At 34.9% G+C, this 22,144-nt stretch overlaps 1 protein-coding gene across 11 annotated transcripts in view; it reads right to left on the minus strand.

The window, feature by feature from the left end:
- The window catches only part of LOC118275745 (hypoxia-inducible factor 1-alpha), a 104,523-nt gene that overhangs the window by 73,785 nt on the left and 8,594 nt on the right, over positions 1-22,144 (minus strand). For 5 of the 11 annotated variants that reach the window (XM_050695369.1, XM_050695370.1, XM_050695363.1 and 2 more), the window contains exons 1-2: positions 11,246-11,716; positions 681-868 (exon numbers count right to left, since the gene is read on the minus strand). In XM_050695369.1, coding sequence (XP_050551326.1) covers positions 681-868; positions 11,246-11,640 — 583 coding nt within the window. In that variant the 5' untranslated portion in view covers positions 11,641-11,716. Of the gene's footprint in view, positions 1-680; positions 869-11,245; positions 11,717-22,144 lie in introns of those variants that run through there. The other 6 variants (XM_050695368.1, XM_050695367.1, XM_050695365.1 and 3 more) reach the window with 2 other exon arrangements.

Genomic DNA, 22,144 nt, shown 5'->3' on the forward strand with positions numbered 1-22,144 from the left:
GTTGTTAATTTATTAATTGTTTACACAAAAAATCTGCGTTGAGCGTGCTATAATACTGTATATAAGGTTGTGATATTAATTAAGACTTGCTTTTAATTGTCTACAATAACGTTCAAAATAGCTATTGTAACATTTGTTGTTGCTGTGTGACATGTGTTGGGTTTTCCTTAAAAAGTGTCATTTTAGGCCATAGTATGCTTAATACGGAATTTGTTTTTGACCTTTACCTAATAATGTTTCCTCAAAATCCTTATACAGTTGCGGACGTATTTTGTGTGGTATTCACCAATAGGTGGTGTGATTCCTGGAGGAAGATTTAGAGGCATAATTGGTTTTAACCAAGCGGGTAAAACTGCAGACGGGAATCTTATGGACTTGGCCTCATGGCCGAAGTTACAGGTATAATAGGTACCTGGGTGATTTTTCAAAAAACTCTAATATTTATTTTACATATCATTTTTCTCCCGCGTTATTAAGCATCGTGGTATCCTATTATCATCCTTATTTTTATTGGATTGAGAGCAGTATCGCGAATTAATTTATTGAAACCAAATTTTGTGTTTCAATCAGCAGAATTGTTAACTTTTGGTTGAGGATAATGACGTCGTTAACTTTGTGTTTTTTTTTCTGGAAAATCACCCACCTACTAGTTGGTTATATGTAGAAAAAAAAATACTCACGCAAAGACACCACATCTCGCACTTTGAGGTAAGATATGGCTAGTCTCATGACGGAGGCTTTGTCAAGCTGCTCCACTTCTTCCTTACGAGCTGGTAGAGCAGCAGTCAGCTCTGCGAAGATCTGCATCTCCTTAGTGCGTCGACATCGGGCCGCCACCCGAGATTTCTCCTTCCTTTTCTCATTATTCCTGGAGAAGAAAAAGAAGAGACTTAAAATAGAAGTTCATTTTTTGGTGGTAAATCTATAAGAATAGCTTTATTGTTACTAAGTTATTATTTGAGCCTATTGGCTGTACTTATAGGGTCCATGATGATCGTAATTATTATGTATTTTAATTATTTTATTCAACAACAGTTAAACGTAGATAACAAAAGTAACTGAAACTAGACGTATACTTAAAATGGAAATAAAGTTTAAGATTATTTTTGTAGTACAAGATTGGTTATGGAGCAGAAATTCATAAAGTGTCGAGACTTATACTCGATAAAAATACAAAAAAACAGTGGATAATAAAAGCACAAATTTTTTTCATTTTATATTTAAGTATAATAATACGCCTATTTGTAGAATTTAAACTGTAGATTGAAAACCCATTGCTTCTAAACAACAAGACACATTTATATCGTAATAAAAACACATTCAATCACGATTTCATGTTAGCAACATTGTTACTGCATAAATATTCAAGCGAAAATGATTGAGCGGAAAAATTAGAGCAAATCTGAGCGCTATTGTTCTCCATCAAGGCAAAAACATCACGCTTTGACAGACAACACGATATAAATTAAAATGGAAATTGTTTGCATACATAAAATAATAATACAGCCTGTAGATTATTCTTTTTGGGATTGGGATATTTTAATAGATAGACAAATAAATTGCGAAACGTTATTAAAACATTTTAAAATAAATTGTTAAAGTTGACAAGAAAATTACGACGGCAAATGTGGAATGACAAGAAAATTACGATTGACTAATTTTGCTTAAATTATCTTAAAAGCATTCAAATGAAAGTAAAGTGTTCATCCAATCAGGCTCAACACTTTCATACGATAATCTTAATTTAAAAAAATGCACAAAGACAGAAAATTATTACAAAAAATAACCACTACCTTTTCTTAACACCACACAACTTATCCCTATCATCAGGATATTGGGGGGAATCAAGTAAACACATTTTAGACACGACCACACTTTTCACCAATCAAAATATTATTTTTTTTAATTAATAATTCTAAACACAATGTAAACCCCGACGCTGTGGCGAACCACTGAGCTAGAACTTCTATGATTTTAACTTTATTCCATTAATTTGTCATTAGGCACCGTCGGCCATATCTGCTCCAAATAGCGTATTTAAGAAATGCGTCACCAAAGTCACAAATGCATTTTTAAACTGATGTTCTCCTTGTTTATTTTGTCTTAACGACCAATGTGGTTTGGGCAGTGTTTGTAATGATAACAATGTTATATCGTTATTAATTATTTAGTAGGTTTCTATTTCTGGTCTAATATTATAATAGTCTTATAATTATGTAGTTATTTTAGAGGAAAAGCAAGTAGAAACATTGTCAAGTCTCATAATAATACTGGTTATTGAATAAAGGCATTTGTCATCTGCCTACGAAACACAATAGAATTGATTATGATTTTTTTACGTTTCTTCGTAACAAATACAAACATTCTTAGACATTGGGTTTTGTGTTTTTGTCTACCTATGAAGAATGCCGTAGATTGTATGACAAATAACTGGGATGGTTGTTTTCGATCTTAAAAATAAGCTTCAAGTACTTTAAGCGGGTTGGTAGCCAAACGCAGACTTATCAACGCTAAAATGTCTATCTCACTCAGTCAAAACAGGTGCAACCGTAGGACTATAATTAATATTTAACGGCTATTTAGATTTATTACCTTTTTCAAAGTTCAAGCGTAAGAAATCGTTAAAAAGACCTTATTTCATCCGGGGATTCCATATGATCAGGGGAAGATTTTATTAAAAAAACTTTAATCGGTTAAATCCTGCCGTAAACTTATTATGTATAACAGGTTATTAACATCGGATTTAAAATAACAAGGTTGCAACTGACTACTATAAAAAAGCAGGTAGTTGAAAATACCACAGTTGATTCAATGATTAGATACATAGTGTAGAAACTACAATCATCAGACGGAAGACATCCACTACTGAATATCTCTTGGTTGTTTTAGGGGATAAAATAACAAAGCATATTAATAACATCTCCCGTCTTTAGTGAGACAAGATGGAGTGTCAGACTCTTATTAACTAAAAACAAACCATCTCGTTCCTACTCCTGCTTCGCGCCCTGGAAATTCGCTAGGTCGTCCAAAGCTCCAGACTACTAAATATCTGATAACAACTGGTTATATCATAATCCCCAGACTTGGCGTCTATTTGAAACACAAATTGTCGAAATGGTTATCTGGGTTACCGACAACAACGTCTTAACTAAGACTAAGTATAGATATTCCTTATCAATTTGACTTTGTATTTATTAATAAGGTCTGTGATAGATTTAAAATTAAGGTAGACCGTTTTGTGGAAAATGTGTCATGGCGCCAATTCGTTTTAGAATGTTAAGAAGCGAAGATGCCCAATATGGTGATGTAGCACTTTTTCATTTTTCGTCAGTTACGTTATTAATGCCATTTTTATTTGTTACATTTGATGGCTCGACATTTGGCCGCTATACCGCCTGATGATAAGTGATGATGCGGCCTACGATGGAGCATGTCTGTCTGCCCATAAGCAATCCTTCATCCAGGTTATACCCATCAGGAAACGCAGACTCCGGCAAAGAATTCCATTCCCTAGCACTTCGCACAAGCTTGGCGCTTCGCCGATAGCCTTGTGGTTCGATGTTGGAAAGGACTAGTAATCTAACAACCAACAAGATTTAATCGCGACCTGGCATTTGTTTAGAGACTGCACTTAAATTGAGAAGCCCAAAACAAAGCCCAATCTTGGAATTAAACCAGTCTAGTCAGCCAAAGGTAGGCATACAGTATTATATTACACAATTCAATATAAAACTACTGATTACTTATAAAAATAAGCCGTGTACACAAACAATACTAAGAAAATAATCACACCACATACGGATGCAGTTGAAGGTATATTTTCAATACAAACATGATCATCATATTACTAAACGTTACCAATTTTACTCACACATCATCACTTTTTACAGTAAAATGCGTAGAAATTAAATAACTTGACTATGCTGATGCAGTATTAAGTATTTTTATAAAATTATTCTATATGTTTGTAGGAACTGCGTATGATTAATTTATTTTTAACCTGAACCATACGTTGCGTTGTGGTTTGCATAAGTTTTCTTTAGGCTAAGGCAAATTATTTTGTATCAATCAATTTGAGTATGTCTCTTTTTGAAGTCAGTGAAAAATATCGGTGTAACAACAAAAACCATATGGCATTTTCTTCTGCCCTTTTTAGGAGTCTAAGAAAACTAGTTCTGCTGTGAACTGCCTAGCGGATTATTTTGTATCAATTATTTGAGAATGTTGCTTTTTGAATGTCAGTTAAAAACTGCCTAGCGGAATATCGGGCTGCGGCTCGAAAAGCTGGAGTAGAAACGGGGTGGTTTTTAGTCAGTAAGAGTCTGACACTCCTTTGCGCCGTGCCCAAGGCAGGAAAAGTCTTTGGATGATAATATTCCCACTTTAAAAACATACCAGAAAACTACTTAGTTATGAGCTCAAAACACTTATTTATGTTCATCCTTATAAAACACATTACCCAAGTACTTTTATATCCAAGTAATGACGAAAGAACTAGAGATTATGGTCCGCTAACGCAAATCGCTTAGCTAGAGCAGACTGATATTGAATCAACGACTACATTGACGTAAGTAGACAAGACATACGTGTTTAGAATTCGTGAAGCCACTCGTTCAACTCATACGTTATAATTTATTTATGATATGGACCCGTGTGAAACTTTTCATGGTTACGTAGTTAGTTGAGATACAATGGCGGAAAACTGAGGGCCAATATCGTTTTATGTGTTTGTTTAGGGAAAAGGTGTAGTGAAAGAAAGAAGAAAAAACATATACACAACTAGTAGAAGACTAAAATAGTTTTATCCGTCAATATTATCAACACTGGCATCAGGAAAAGTATACAGTAGGAAAGATAAAAATAATCTGATTTCAAATACGACACGATATTACGAAACTAATATAAAACTAAACAGTGGCCTAATTCTTATAAAAGTTGTTAAACATCTATAAAACCGTTGGCTGCAGCTGACCTAAAACTATGAAGGCCAAATTGGCGCTAGCGTCGATTATGATCCGATGCTCCCTACATTTACATAACTAAACGCAGTCAGTTTTTAACCGAGGCATATCTTTTGTAACCATTGCTCGGCTCAGTAGCTAACCAGTGGTTACCGGTTGTTGTAACTACTGACTGAACATACAGAACGCAGAATCATATTAAATATGTTTATCCAAATAGCTGTTCTTCTGTTCTGTTCTTTACAGCTGCCTAATTATAACTCATGGTCCAAAGACCACAACATTATTGATCCCCGCATAATATAGTGGTGAGATAATAACTTTCTTATCCATGTTTGTTTTGTCTGCCATTTTACAGCTATTGATAATGCATATCGTGCAATTGACTGCAATAATCTTGATGGACAATGTGTATATTAATAAAGCTTAATCTACAAGATCTTTGTTCAGGAAAATTTTGACATTCATAGTAACAGTACTTTAATGCAGGTTCCAGAAGAATTGTTATCGGCGTTTATATTACAGTTTATTTTTATCTAAACGATATATTAAGATAATATAAAATAAGAAGTCAATAACATTTTATTATGTGAAGTATTGCCGCTTACAAAACCCTACAATAAAATCGTGGTTGGAAGTTGCCATTCACTTATCTGTAAATAGAACAAACTTCCTCGTCACGTCTGACTGTCTGTCTGTACGCGATAAAGTCTGAAACTACCGAACGGATTTTCGTACAGTTTTCACAATAACATTCATAGAAAACGTGTCAGAAATATTAAATTTCAACGCTATTCAAGGGCAATCGCGAAGATAAGTGACAGTTTTGGAATCAGAAATCAGTAGTGATAAAGAATTCAAATCAAACGCTGAAATATTGTATAACATTTGAATTATATCTCAATGAACATCAATAACAAACAATTGGAAAATCTGTCGACATCTTGACGACAGCAATTTATTAAATCTTCGCTTGTTGAAGACTCAAGGGGAGCTGAAGGTTCAATTTAGCATTCAGGTCGACGCTTGGAGACTGCAAATTATTATTGTCATGCAAGGAAAAATAAAATATACAAGTAACTTTTTTAGCCGGTAAACAAGCAGACGGATCTCCTGATGGTAAGCAATCGCTGCTGCCCATGGACACCTGAAACACCAAAGGCGTAACAAGTGCGTTGCCGGCCTTTTGGGGGTTAGGAATTTAAGGGTTGTTGGGGAATCGGGGATTGGGAAGATTGGTAATTAGGCCTCCGGTAACCTCACTCATACAACGCAAGCGTTGTTTCACGTCGGTTTTCTGTGAGGACGTGGTATCACTCCGGTCGAGCCGGCCCATTAGCGCCGAAGCATGGCTCTGCCACACTTAAACTAACTACAACAAACTATAGCACATATACTATTAGTTTAAATATATTACACAAATTAGGAGCAGACGGTGTACAACATAGGTAAACAAACAATGTAGACGATAAACCAAGTTTTGGTGTTACTGATAACACCAACACATGGTAGAGTGCAATAGATTGAGGAAAAATATATGAAGCTCTGGAATTTAGAAGCACTAAGCCGTAAACAAACGCGATCGGAACATTAAATCACTTGTGGGTAATGGAATAAAACGTAAAAAAACTTGTTCGCCTTAATTGAGACGTTAAGGTGTAATTAACATGGTTTAATTTTCTTTAATCAAAATGCCTGTTTGTTAACCTTTTAATAAATAAAATAATTTAAAAGAGAGATAAACATTCATTCGCCTCCTGCCCCTATTTTATTCGACTTTACAGTCCAAGACAGCGCACAGCGAATCCGATTTCAATCCTCTGTTCCATTTGTGTGCTCAAAGCGACAAAATCAGACAATTTAAAAATGAACTTAAAAGTAAAATGAATAGAAATGATTATATGAAAAGTGGATACAATGTAGATATGGTTTATCGTAAGTGTTCTAACTTCAATCGGTTACTAAGGGGAGATAAACAGTAGACGTAGAAATATGGCCAGTGGAATTTCCCAAATAGTTTTAATAGAAGCATTTACAATTGAATTATTAAAATTATTCAATAACAATGTAAGGATTGACTTTTAAACAGCCAATACTATGATACCAAATGATTGTTTTGAGGAGAAAGTAAATCATGAACGCGGAATAGCAACAGGTTAATTGTGGCAAATCGATTAATTTTTTTCCGGAACAGGTTTCGACAAGTGCAAAATAGCAAACCAGCCAATAAAAAATATTTAATGCAACAATTTATCATTTCAAACAGTATTTTATGCAAATGAATCACCCGTTTATCATATCTTTTGATTCGATAATTGCAAAAATACATAAAAACTTGTCAGATTTTAGTCGGAAGCCATTATTATTTGGAAAGAAACACGTGATAAAAACAGTTTTTTGGGTCAATATCATCATAACTAAGGAACGAGAAGCAAATAGCCTCACAATAGCTAATGGAGGTGCAACTAACTAGGTACGTAAGGACACAATTGGCGCTGATTGCAAAAATAACGCTCGCGTCTACCAATTGAGGGTCCGCGATGACGTTAGTTCTGCAAACCGATTTGTTTCTAGTCGCGTACGCCGGCTAGACAGAAATAATAAATATGTATGGCGTATGGACCTATCAAGATCATAGTCGTTAAGGAAGTCTACTATGTATGATCTTGTGAACAAAGAGTAATTAAAATCAATATGGTTAAAAGTGATATAGTAGACTAGAATAAACATTAAATTTATTTATTATATATTTTATATCTACCTATACTAATATCTAAAGGCTGAATGTGTTTCTTTGTTTGAACTCGAAAATCTCCGGAAGTAGGTACTGGTCTGATTTCAATAAATCTTTATGTGTTGAATAATGCATTTATCGAGGAAGGCTATAAACATCACGCAATGACTAAAAGGAGCTGAGCAGTGGATGACAAATTATATAATTAATGTGGTTAAAAGTGATAACAGTAACAAATATTAAATTTATTGTTTTGTAGTTGCAGTCCAGCAACTGAATTTTATATGGAAGGTTTTCTTCCGCATCTGAGTTGGACAATTAAGGTTAACTTCCGATATATATTCAACGATTTCCTTAAACAATTTTGTTGGAACCCGATACGAAACGGTTGAATACAGTTTTTAGTAGAATGACTACAAAGGAAATAAGCAGTATGGTCTAACATGGTTAATTTTTTTTAGTAAGTCTCTTGGATTGAACTCTTTTAATTTTCAAAATATTGTATCAATATTACGCAACAGATGCAACAATGTAATCGTATACAGCGTAAATCCAATCCACTTGCGAACTTTATCATTTCCAAAACAAATAATCTTGAATTAAAGATAAAACTGAAGATACTGGTAATCAATTTTGGAACTGACCAACCCAATGACATTTTGGAACAATTCACAAAACACTGAGCATATATTACCGTATTTATTGATATTACTTAACAAACTAGAGTTGATAATGAAAACGATAAATTACATTCGTTCCTTGGTAAATAAATAAACAGGTTGCTATAGGAAACATCGCTTTGTGCAATTAAATCAAATAATAGTAGGTACGACGAAAATGAGGGGAATTTAATTATGTTTCATTTGGAAATACCTGTTCTAATTTAGGAACGAAAGTAAAAGGAACCTAATGGCTATTTGATACAGTTTTGTTCAAATTGACACCTATATTGTACTCTTTATAATACAAAAGCTGAAGAGCTTGTTTGTTTGAACGCGTTAATCTCCGGAACTACTGGTCCGAATTGAATGATTATTTTTGTGTTGGATAGTCCATTTAAAGATGAAGACTATAGGCTAAAACATCATCGCTATGATCAATAGGAGTCGAGCAGAGCGGGTAAAAGTAGATAGTTGAATAATAAAACCAATGTTGTTAGACGAGTAAGAATGTTCTCGAAGCACCTACGACGCCTGTACGATAGGCACGTAAACAAATTGTATAATGTGATGCTAACGCCATAAATGTAATAAATGTATTCTTCCAAGAAACAAGAAAACGAATAAACAAAGCCAGTTCCGGGCTTCGCATCAATTAAATAATTAAATTCCGCTATAAATCAAGACGACATCGGCACTAAGATTGATTTAACGACTTTCAAAAGAACTGTTAGGCAAATTCAAAATAAAGAAGGCCATGTAAACAATACAATACATTAAAACATTTTTTTAACGATTTTCCTCAATTAAAATTTTGAATTATTCCTAAGAAAAACTATTATTATGTGATTAAAATGTAATTAATCTAGATGGAAAACGTGACACGTGGCCTGGGGCCAACTTGGGCGCCATTTTGTGAAACATCGGTGTCAGTCAACATGGCGGTAATTATGAGACGAAGTATATTAAATTAATGTCCAATAAAGATTATAATTACATTTATTGAACATGATTGCTTGTTAAGGCTCCCTTTATGTATTGAGATTATTTGAAGTGCTAGTATCGACTTGATAACTAAAGCATTTGCTACATTGTTGACGTTTGGATTTCTTCCGCGTGGATACACGCACGCTTTGCTTTGTTTGGAAACAATGGAACATAATTAGCAAAACATGGAAGACTATTTCGAACCTTGTAATTGAAACAAAATCTAGGAAATTCTTAAGGGTGGTCCAAGCTCTGAGGATCCATTTCACTCAACTTTTAAGATCTAGATAATTACCGCTAGACTTTTTTAAGGGAGGAGCATTCATTGCCTGCGTTGGGCGAGGCAAAATGGAGTGTCAGATTCTTAATGACTAAAAATCCCCGTTCCTACTCTTGCCTTAACCCGCTAGGTGGTAGCCGTAGTTCCAGATACGGCTAGTAACACCAACAGCTATATTGGTTCAGCTCTTACTAACAATAAAGGCTTTTAGCTCAAATAATTTTGTATAATACTCATTGATGACAAGAAAAGTCAGGAGAAAGGCAGATAAACAATTTTATTTATCAGACAAGCCGGTACTTTTATACCAAAAAGTCACCAATCAGCAGTAAGTGCGGCGTTTAATGTACGTGACAAAGTTTATCATTAAGACGTGATATCATATAAACACGCTGTTGATACCTTGATGCGTGGGTCACTCATAGAGAGGTTACGTTATCATGCCTATCGGACAACAGACTGTGTCTGATCCACGTTTGAGTTCCAAGTTTTTGTTCAGCAAAAACAAGATGTTTTTATGCCGACGATAAAGTAGTCAACACCATTTCACTGTCCATTTTTTTATTACTACACCGAATTGTATTCTATGACTCATTTCACCGTCTTCATTGAATCTCTAAACATAGAGTGGGCTAAACTGACAAATAGTAAAACCTCATGTGACTTCGGAAGAATGTTCGATATTTTTAGTTCAGAAAATCACGAGGTTCAGTTCTTTAGAAAACCATGTGCTTCTGTAAGAATGCAGCCCATCACGCGGCATCACCTGATACAATCTTTGGCGGACTTCCACTGATTACCAAACCAATGAAAATGTAACCTTCGTGCTAACTACAAGGGTAAAACATCATTTCACCGTCGATACTTTTACATCACCCCATTTTCGACCTTATTGGTGAAGCAATAAGATAAAAAGATGCCGATTAGATAATGTCCAAAACATTGAAGTGGGCTGTCCAATAAAGTTTATAGTAGGTACCTATTTAGCTCCTTTTTCCGCAAGTTACAACTAAAAATAGTTTTAGAATACAAAGAAAAGATCAGTTTTAAGTACCTACCTACCTATTTACAAATTAATTTGTGTTAAAATTTCCGTAGTGCGTAAGTATTTCTATAGCAATAAATCAACAGGAAACTGAACCAGTCAAAACAACATTTGAAACGTGTTTAGAGCACCAGAGCTACAAAAATTCACAAGTTGAATGAACGCAGCGTCTAACTCTGCTGGTGACAGCTTCAAAGAGTTTCAATGAAGTGATTAATTCTTAATTTTCTCGTTAATTAGAGCTCTTTGTAATGTAATACGTCTTCTTTATTACTTTTGACGAGGCAACGTTGTTTTAAGATATACAGCGGAAACCAAGCTTACAATATAAGTATCATTTTATGTTTTTGTTTTATTTAAAAAGATGCTTCTTCTTGTTACACTGAAAAAAATTGCTTCTTCATCGACAGCGTGGTCGCATAAAGGAGAAATGCTTACGTAATTACATCAAATTGTTATTGGTTAAAAATTAAAACGCACGTGTTCGGGCGAACCATGAAAACATTGAGTTTTTAATAAGTTTAAAGTAAACAAACATGACGAAAAGAAAATACTGGCAGGTGGAAGATCAAAACTTACATGAAATCCTCCAAGTCGACTACAGTCGTGTACTGACATGGCTGACCGTCCACGTTATAGCACATGCTGTTATAATCCCAAGCCGGCTGCTCTTGGCAGGGCAAGTTATGGATCATGGGACGAGGAGGAACAAATTGCACTGGCTGCTGGTACACTTCCTGAACTGGATAATACGGTACCACATTCTCATGTCCGTAAGGAACCAACGGTCTAAAACACTGCACTGATGGACTTTGAAGGTTCGGATTATAATCACCATAACTACACTGAGGGTTAACTGGCTGCCGAGACCACTGACTTGCCATCGGGCACTGCAAATTCCATCCTGGATCCTCATAAACCCCAGCTACGGGGCACTCCAGAGGATACTGCTCGCCAAAACCGTTTACGAGCATTTTGGAATCCGAAATCTCGCATTCGTTTTACAGGGAACCGCAAAACAGTCCATCGAGGTACAAAAACAGCGAGCAACTGATAGCAGCAAAGATGTTCTTATCTATATTGAGGATAAAAGCCATAGTAGCAAAAACTTGATAATAACAAAATTATTAGATAACATTGAATTATTCGACCCTGGTAAGTCTAGCTGGCGACTGATATACAATAATTTTATTTTATGAATTATTTTAAGTTTAATTCATAGATATCTATTCTCATATTGTATCGAAATGCAAAGAGAAAAACGATAATGCGACTTATTTATTGATTTTTCCACGATGACGACTTATGACTTATCTTAGTTGGACCAAAGGTGATAGATTAGAAGTTACACTTGAGTGCAATCTGTCTAGTTATTTAGAAAACATTGTAATGTCTGGAGATGTAACACTTAAGTCAATTTTGACGAAAAACAAGATATCAATGTTGAAAGGGAATTTTTACATTATCATAAAACATACGATCAATGTCCGATTAGTGCACTTGCAGTTATTTATGATACAAAAATGGAAAACAAAAATACCTATGTAGGTGAGTATATCTGGTTAGATAAAGAATTGGTACGAATACATAACTCAATCAGTGTTAACAAAATATGAGGCAATGCAATTGATTGAAGCTTCTCGTTTTTAATGAAGACATATTTAAAATGATTATTCCCGACTAATTGCATAAAAACGAGTCTCGTTGAGTTAAACCGACAGGATGTAGTTCTGTCGCTAATGAGACGAGACACTGGATTCTTTTAGCACAGCGCACATAAATAAGTATTCTGTATCACAAAAAAACTTTTCTTTGAATAACTTATCGTAATGAGCAAGTTTATAAACTAACAAGCTTGTTATGAAAAAAAATCTAAGACAGTTTTAAAACTAGATTTCCGCTCGCAACTTCGCATGAGGTAGATACTAAAAAAACCTTAACCAATCAACTATAAAACAACTTAAGTAAACCGTTTTCAAGCCTTATTTCTTTACCGATGAGAGCATGACACCAAAACGCATTAAGCAGCAGTGATTTTTGGCTCTGGACGAACAAACAGATGGGGTAGGGGACTGTCTCTCATATGCCAATTTAAACATTCAAAAATGAGGATGACACTTCTAAATTTGAAGAGCAGAAGCCACGCAGGAACCGCATGCAATAACATAAACGATATAAATAATGTCACACGTGGAGACAACGGAACTGACCTAAATCTGCATTCTGTTCAGTGCAACGTAATTGCTCGACATGGTCAGACGCTCTGTTATGATACACCAAGGCTTTTTGGACTTTTTAAATTAAATAATGGCGGTCCAGAAAACATCCGATTGTAATATGAAGAGGAGAATTGTACAAATAGGTAATTGGGAGACCTAAAAAACTTGAGTCGAATTTTTCAACTGACTACAATTTTCATCCCAACCTTGTGCCTTTTATTTTTTTCTTTTCGTCGTTTGGAAACCGCCAGGGGCGCATTTAACAGGGAACTTTCCTCCATAATATTTTCACCCAGTAGACATCATTCTAAATTAATACTTGGAAAGAAACTCAAGGATTTAGTACACCAGCTCCAGAAATTGCAAGGACTATGGAATGGAGCCATTCTGATTTGGAGGTCTTTTAACTAGGATTTGTGATACGGAACGTATTGCTACAATTAGAGGAGACGAATATAGGTTACCTACAAGCAGTTAGTGCATTCAGAGCTACCCACACAAATTAAGGAGTCTAGAGTGAAAACATAATACCTAACATCATTAGATCGTCATGATTTTGTTCATTTGGAGCTGTGTAGTATTTTTCAAGAAACAGACTGTTTCAAAATTAATATCATTAACAAAAATGGTTGTTTTACATCATATCATCATAACATCATCAGTATACAGTGTATTGTACTGGTTAAGGCTATTTAGAAACCATTGAAGGAAACTAGTTATTAACAATATTTAACCTTGAATTCTCAAAACAACGGCTTCCAAAATTGGAAGACACTGGAATCTCTCATTCAACTTTCTTGAAAGTCCACCAGAAGGGCTGTGCGTCATAAATATGTATCGCTGTGTTTAACTTATTGTGTCACCCGTCAAAACTAATAGATATTCAACACAACGCATTTGTGGGCCGCCGGGCGCCTCACTCGAAACAAAGGTTTAATTTAAACACATCTATCTATCTGTTTGAACGTACCCACTTTAATATGTGTATTTAATATTATACGAGTATTCAGATAGCGGTCAACATCCACTTATAATTACCTACACAGAATTAATTGTTCTTGTTGTTGTATCGTCACGCCTTTTATCCCCGAAGATAGGCAGAGGTGCACATTATGACACGTAAGGCCACTTTACAATGAGCACCCACTTTTAGTGTTACCCAAATTCAGTCTTGGTCTTGTTCTTGCGTTTTTGCAAGACCATTCGATTTTCGACTTTCGACTTCGGGCGAAGTATTGCCAGCAATACAACTGAACCCGAGACAACTTGCCGGCAGTCGCACTTGCAACCACTGGGCCAACGAGGCAGTCAGAATGAATTGTCTATCTCAACTAACAAGCTATTTGGCTAACCATTAAACAAGTTCTAAATCTTTAAATAAACCACAGTTAATAGTAGCGTATTTAACTAGCATGAAAATTCAATGTTTACTGAAGAAGTAATTACTTTTTATTGCTCCGGCTTTGATGTTTAACTGACAAAATTATAATCGAGGAAGATAAAAATAATAACTACTAGAGATGTAAAACAGGTAACTGTAACAATTTTAAGACGCAAAAAGTGTGTGTACTATCTAGGTGAGTATCTAACAAAATGCCTTACTGCCGTACTCAGAGACATTTAGCGATTACTTAAACGAGTAACCGGGGCTCCAGCTCGAAAAGCAGGATTAGAAACGGGGTGGTTTTTAGTGAGTAAGTAAGAGTCTGACCCTCTCGCCTAGTCGAAGGCGGGAGAAGTAACTAATTGGATGATTTTCCCCACTCAAAAAAAGGACTGGTTTAAGTAACCATTAAATCTGACTCTGAGTATGGCGGTTACGGAAGAATATTAAACATAATACACAAAAAATAATGAAATGGTTGAACATGTAAGTCCGATATTGGACAGAAAATTTTTATTCGCTCCAATCACTGATAGCGTATCTCTTACGTCAAAGCAATCGATGCACCCATGATATATAATATGCTTCACCAAATTTAGTTACTACGAACAAAATATACGATTAGTCATATATATTTTTAGTACAGTACATTTATCTTGTTATGATTTATCGATCGTGAATTTTAGCTGTTAGCGGAATATGACAAAATAACGCTCTGCCACCCATCGTAATCATTGCGTTGGTAATCAGCCAATCTGTAGGTGATATAATTGGACTAACTACAAAGAGAAAAATTTCGGTTTTTAACAGCATTAAAACTAACTATTATCCTCTCATAAATATACTAGAAACCGAATAGTAATTGAATTCCCAATTCCGCCATTTTACTGACCATGAAAAATAAAGAGTTCGATTTTATAGGATCACATGAATGAGGCAAGATTTAATTTTATTATAACTTTCGTGAGACATACTAAATTAGTATGTTATCGGCTTATTCACGTAACTGTTTGACGAGGAACTCGACTAGTTTCAAGCCATGCGAGAGGCTCATATTCATGAGGAGATGTTTTTTGGAAAAACGTCCTTAGGAGGTTTGTAATAAACGCTCCAATGGATGGAAGTAAATTCCTCTTGTAAAACAAGTAGAAGACAAATGACATTGCGCAGCTTCGTACATGTGGAATTCAGAGCATCTGGTCTATATTGAGAGTGAAAGCTGAGCTTAATCAAAATGAATGTTAACAGTAAGTGCTTCGGCAATTCCAAAATTAGTACAGTTCGCCAGCGTATTATTAGATCTTCAGATTACGAACTTCTGCGATTTTGGGTCGTTGTGTAGTTTGCTTTCAACGGTTGCTTACGAATGGAGGATCAATATTTAGCTTTAGTTTCGTAGGAGATATTGCATGGTAACTAATTTCGGTTGGTTTGTATCTTGTTTTTATCATATAAATGGTATTTGGGATTTCAAATGCTTTTGTTATAGTTAATTCATCATCACCAGCCCATTGCCGTTCACTGCTATGTAATGTATAAGTCTCCTCAATAGCACGCCACTAGCTGTTCAGTTCTTCTCATCTAACCACAGCCAGCCACGCGGATATCGTCACTTCACCTAGCTGGAGGGCGCCCTACACTACGGTTACCTAGACTCAGTCTCTACTCATGAACAATTCATCTCAACGGTCATTATGTTACTACAAATTATAGATACTCGCACGAAGAATGACACAGATTGGAAGTTCCACTTGGAGCTTATTTAATAACTGCCAAATATGGCTAAGTCTATATACACAACATTGCTCAAATGACAAGGACAAACAAAGACAGATATATGGTTAAAGCCTAAACAGTAAGCTAGTTATATCCTCCCAAGGTATAAAGATAACACATAAAGTATCATATTTATACACAATTGTGTCATACATTTTTTTGTTCTAAACTTCATTAGACAGTAATTCTGATAAAAGGCTTATCATTGACGCCACTACGCCTGATAAAAGTAACAAATAAGTTTTTAACTAAGCTAGGCGGGATAACGGAGCCTTCATTTTTATTCCTGAAATAAAAACTACACACCATAAAGTTACTAAAAAATATTCTCGACTTAATACTATATTTTTTCCTTTAGATAAAGATCATACTTTTGGACAACAATGATGTCAGTGTTTGTTATAACTGAAAGAGCTATCATATCACGCGCAGTCGAGTGGTTAACAGCTAGTAAGTGAACGCAGTCTCTTTCAGGGTTCAAAACATAGGCAACTAGAGCAAGGAGATTAAATTGAGCAGATGCATTTTAGTCCATATGTTTGCTCATCATCACAAGGAGTGTAAATGCTTCCATGAAGCCGTGCTCATATAGGTCGCTTGCGCATCGCCAATGAGTCACCCAGATGACCGAATCGAGAGTCTGTAATGTTATTTTTCTCAATGACGGGGGAAACCTTGGAAAGGCGTCTAGCTTTCTGGAGATAAAAGTCTAAGGAGTATGGGATTCTTACCTCACTGAATCCACCCGGTGGCTACCCTCAGCACCAGTAAGGGGCCAGTAATAGCTCCCTATGTAATTAACGTTAATGTTCAAGCTTCAAAACAAAACCTTCACTATTATTTTGAGCTTTTAACAGATCTGTTATTCTGATAAGAGATAAGCTTATCAGAGATATCACGTGCCCCAATAACTAAGAACTTGTTTTGATAAGCAACTGATTTCATTATCTTTTATAGCAAATTTTGGATAGAATCGTTTCTTTTAAAAGACCTTTGCGATAATTGTTCGGAATCAGAAATGGCTATTTTTGACGCATTTTTGTGTCTTTATCGTTAACATTTATTATGTAATGTTTTTATTTATTTTCTTTGCTTATATTACAACAAAATAATGTACTTTGACCAGTCCTATCGCGCTAGATAATTTATTGAACAACCTTTGGATTGGTATTGTATCATCTTTTTTTTTTTAAGGAAGTCCATACTGTATGCCTCTAAATGTTTGTCTCTGATGTGTTTGTCAAACTAGAGAATGACCGATTCGTAAAATGCGAAGGACCCTGCACCTGGATAACTAATTGAGTTTTGTGAGATGCAAGCAGCAACGCATAGCTTTAATTTTCAAAATAAGCACATCCAAACCCCTTAGGTTTACCCTAACAAATTCTTTAAAGTAAGAACATAACTAGGTAATAGGAACGAAGTCACTTCAAGTTACAAAATAGACCTAACTGCTCCTAGTCATCAAATTGCAGAGACTAGTAATAAAGAGAAAATAAAACATTTGATACTGCCACAAGAGCCATCGCGTGCAGTAGCATATTATTATACAAAAATGATTACTATGGATCAGTAGGTAAAGTGCTTATTACAATGTATGTACGTCAGCTGGATAATTTGCCACGATATCCTTTTAAAATTAATGCATAATCGTTTTGCAAATTATATACCTACAGTATATTGCTTGAAGCCACGTGTAAAGATGCCTTTTATCATAATACTAGTGACCCGCCCCAGCTTCCCATGGGTGCAATGGTGATATAGTATACATGTATACATATAAACCTTCCTTGAATCACTCCATTAAAAAAGCCGCATCAAAATCCGTTGCGTATTTTAAAGATTTAAGCATACAAAGGGACATAGGAACAGGAAAAGCGACTTTGTTTTATACTATGTAGTGATAACATTAGGCCTGTTTTTCTTCGAAGGACTAGGTCAATGTGTATTATACATATAACGAGGTACTGTACCGAAAGAAGCGGACTTTACCCTCTTCTGTGAACTGACCTAAAATTGTACGGTCATTGAGTAAGTCATCATGATTTGGACGAACTGCTGCAAAATTCTTGTTATTTTATCATTTGCTTAGTCAGTAATTAATAAATAGGGAAGACTAAATATGAATTAAGAATATGAATTGATTTCTACAATTTACGTCTCGATCCACAAAATAAACTACTTAAGTACACTACACTACGTTGCACAGCAGGATTTCGTCTCAGACATAAATCATTTCCATATCATTTTTTTTATATACAGATTCATATTAAGTAATATATTTATCATCACGTCAAATTATCAGTCCCGCATAATATGGCATGGAAGTCAACAAAGTCAGAAAAACACACCGTCATACAGAGTTCATGGACGTCTGTGGCTGCGCAGGCGCAAACGGTTGACAAAATAAAATAGATCATTGAATAAAGTCATTCATCATTCAATTTTGTTAGTGTTTAGGAAATAAATATTAATTTAGCAAGTATTTTTGGGCTGTTATGATGACGGCCATTTTAAAACAAATAGGATTTTGTTGTTTGGAAATCACGCAGTTAATTTTGATCAAAGAAATTTCATTTAGCGTCTAGATAACAAAAGATATTTTAGATGGTTTCTTACTGTTTTACTGTTTGAAACACAACGCTAACTGTTAGTTAGCAACGAAAATAATACTCGGAAACGTTTCTAGTTAAACGTCACGAGGAAAATGCATGTAGGTAGCAACTAAAACTATTTTTGCATAGTTAATGACCCGTTTATCATTTGGTGCTGGTTATTGGCTGAAGAATGTATTATGTAATAGAAAGAGCCGTTAAACTGTGCTACTGTTTACTATTCTGTGACCCACAAAGATTGTTTTTTATAAAACGTTGCCCCATACTAGCAACGTAGGAGCCCATACTAGGATTTTTCCTGTATCGTGGATGCGTTTACAAACATACAAGTTCACATACACATGACACAAAGTCAAAGTCAAAGTCAAAGCATTTATTTCAATTAATCCTAAATTAGGCACTTTTGAAACGTCAAATTGAATTGTCCGTCAGTCTGTCTGTCAGTGAAGCTAGGCGCTCGTTCCAAAGTGTTGCTTCGAATGGAGAAGAACGAGCAAGAAACTCCATCGTTACTCTTTTCAAAAAATGTTTTTTACAATATCTCTGATACATTATTTGATCATTTACCTATTGTCTATATATGTAGGAACAATGTAACGACAATACGACGTCAAAACTATGGGACAATAAAACCAATTTGTAAAGAATATAAATTAAAAAAGCGGGTTGTTTCAAACATAGTGCCCACATATGTACACTTACAATTTTGAAATAATGCTTCTATACAAATAAAAAATAATCTTTAATTTAATTTTTCAAATAAAAAAATAATAAATAACGCAAAGGTACCGGTTACCGACCGGCCTCCTCTATCCGACCATTTTAGTTTATTTACGCTAATTTGTGTATTTATCGCACGAAAGTCTTGAAATACGCCTTATTCAATACATTAATTCATCATTCACCTTCAGTCAAAACTTGGGTTTATGGGGTTAACGCACATTCCGACTGTCCTGCGAAATATAAAAAAGGTGCAGTTTGCGTAAATTTTCATGCGAAAAAAACATAAATCAGTGAAATAAAAGATCTCGATTTTGACGATGATCACTCGGGTAAACTAAGAATGTATTTACTTTATGTGATTTATTGGTTCATTAAGTCCTTATAATTTCAATATGCATACAGAAATTCCATGTTTTTATAGATTTATCGATAAATTTATGTTGGACGGAATAAGGAGCCCTACAAAATGACGACGTACCGAATACCGACCAAATTGGTCGGTAAACGGAATTTTAAGGTTTATGAATGACACTAATTTTCTGTAACGTGGGTTGTTTTAGGAGTGTTTTGTGATTAGTTTCTTATTCTTAAAGCTATCCTTAGATATTAGACCGGTATCCGACCTATGCTAACTATAATGGATTCTTTGTAATTTACGTTTCAAATTGACATATTTCCGATATATTTACGATTCCTTCACAAAGACTTGCTAGAAGTAAACCTTTATATTTTATGTTTATTTCGAAGAATTTCATGAATACGATATTGTTACAACTTAATAAGTAATAGTAGAGTAGAAAGTAACTAAAAAAATGGTATAAATTTCAGTTAAGACGTTTTATTATACAAATACAGGTTTGGTCGTAGTCTGGATACGATTTGTTTCCCTGTCCCTTGTTCCGACTAACTAAGGGAATATAGGTTTTGGTGTTTTTTTTAAATTACATGATAAGCACATCATCGGTAAGTCATCGGGATGAACGACAAAAACGTTAGTAATAGGTATAGTACTTGTACGTAATACCTACGACACATAATGTTCCGAAAATAACTTCGGAGATTTATTGTACCTACAACCTACAAGTAGTAAAGTAAATAAAATAAGTACCTACCATATGTACGATACATAGTATGTAATGTATAGGTAGGTACATACAAAAGTTTAGTCACGAATTTACCTAATTACGTATCTTTAATAGGTATCTTAGGTATTTAAAGACCATTCGCATTTAACCAATACGAACAATTTCTTTATTAGGCATAATAAATTAAGATCGACATGATGTAGGTAAATCTTATGCTGAAATACTAGGAAACTTAATTAAAAAATAAATAACTACCTACACGGTAGGTTGAAAAGTAGACGTCACATTGTATGTTCTCTGCTTACATCTCCGAGCGTTAAAAAACGTAATGTTATGTTAAATTTAAAAATCATTATCGTAATTTCAGTATCGAATCCAAAAACAATGCGTGAATAGTTTTTGAAATATTGTTGTTTTACGAATTTCTACTCTACCGCTAAGTAATAGAGTTGATTTTACAATGTGCGTTTGGGTCGGTCGGTATCAGGTTCCCGAGGAGTCGGTATCACGGACATCTGTCGGCAGTCGGTCGGTATACGGGGACTTTAGTATTTTTCCAAGCGTAAGAGTTTAAATCGAAATATAGGTACAAAATAGTCGTAAAAGGCCAAAATTATGAACATATTTTTAATTCGTACTTAATATACTTTCGGAAAAGCATTTTTTATTATACGATGTTGAATATTTTGTTTATCTTTTGGAGGATTTTGTTCGCCGCGCCGATCACCGGTCGGTATTCGGTGCATTTGCGTTAACTGCTTGATGCCACAGGATCCCTAGACTACATTGGAATAAATTGCCTACTACTTTAATTTAACGTGTAACTAGTGATCGTATTAGAGCATTGTCTAGTGTGAGCGAGTGTTCAGTGGAGCCGGACCAACATGCTGCCACACATTTTTATCTTCAATATAATCTGACAGTTTATAATATGCCTGTTTACACAGTTCACGCTTTATACAAGATTTAAATTTTTTCTCGTTCAGATTCAGTATGGTGGTTGGTAGTTTATTGTAACACTTAACACAAAATCCCATGAAGGATTTCTGCACTTTGGACAATCGGAATTGCGGTATAGCTAACTTATTTTTACCTCTCGTATTAAAATTGTGTCTGTCGCTTCTTTTTTCAAACAATTGTTGATTTTTTCTTACATACATAATATTTTCGTAAATGAATTGAGAAGGCACTGTAAGAATGTTTATAGTTTTAAATAGTTCTCTCAAAGATTCGCGACGGGGCAGGTTATACATGTATATTGCTCGAATAGCTTGCTTTTGCAAAATAAAAATTGATTCTACATCCGCAGCTCGCCCCCACAGCAAAATGCCGTAAGACATTATGCTGTGAAAATAACTAAAATAAACAAGCCTTGCCGTACCTACGTCCGTTAGCTGCCTAATCTGTCTAACTGCATAAGCAGCTGAGCTTAGTCTCCCCGAAAGTGCTTTTATATGGGGCCCCCATTGCAATCTGTCATCTAATGTGATACCCAAAAATACAGTCTCCTTAACAAATTCCAACTTTTGTCCGTTCAAAGCAACATAACATTCGTTATTTTGTACGTTTGGCAAGCAAAATTTAATACATTTGGTTTTTCTCTCATTAAGCGCCAAGTTATTAATAGTAAACCACTCATAGACTCGAAGAATGGAGCTGTTCACGTCGTCAAAATT

Source organism: Spodoptera frugiperda, chromosome 8 (assembly GCF_023101765.2).
Source record: "Spodoptera frugiperda isolate SF20-4 chromosome 8, AGI-APGP_CSIRO_Sfru_2.0, whole genome shotgun sequence".
Taxonomy (NCBI): Eukaryota; Metazoa; Arthropoda; class Insecta; order Lepidoptera; family Noctuidae; genus Spodoptera; species Spodoptera frugiperda.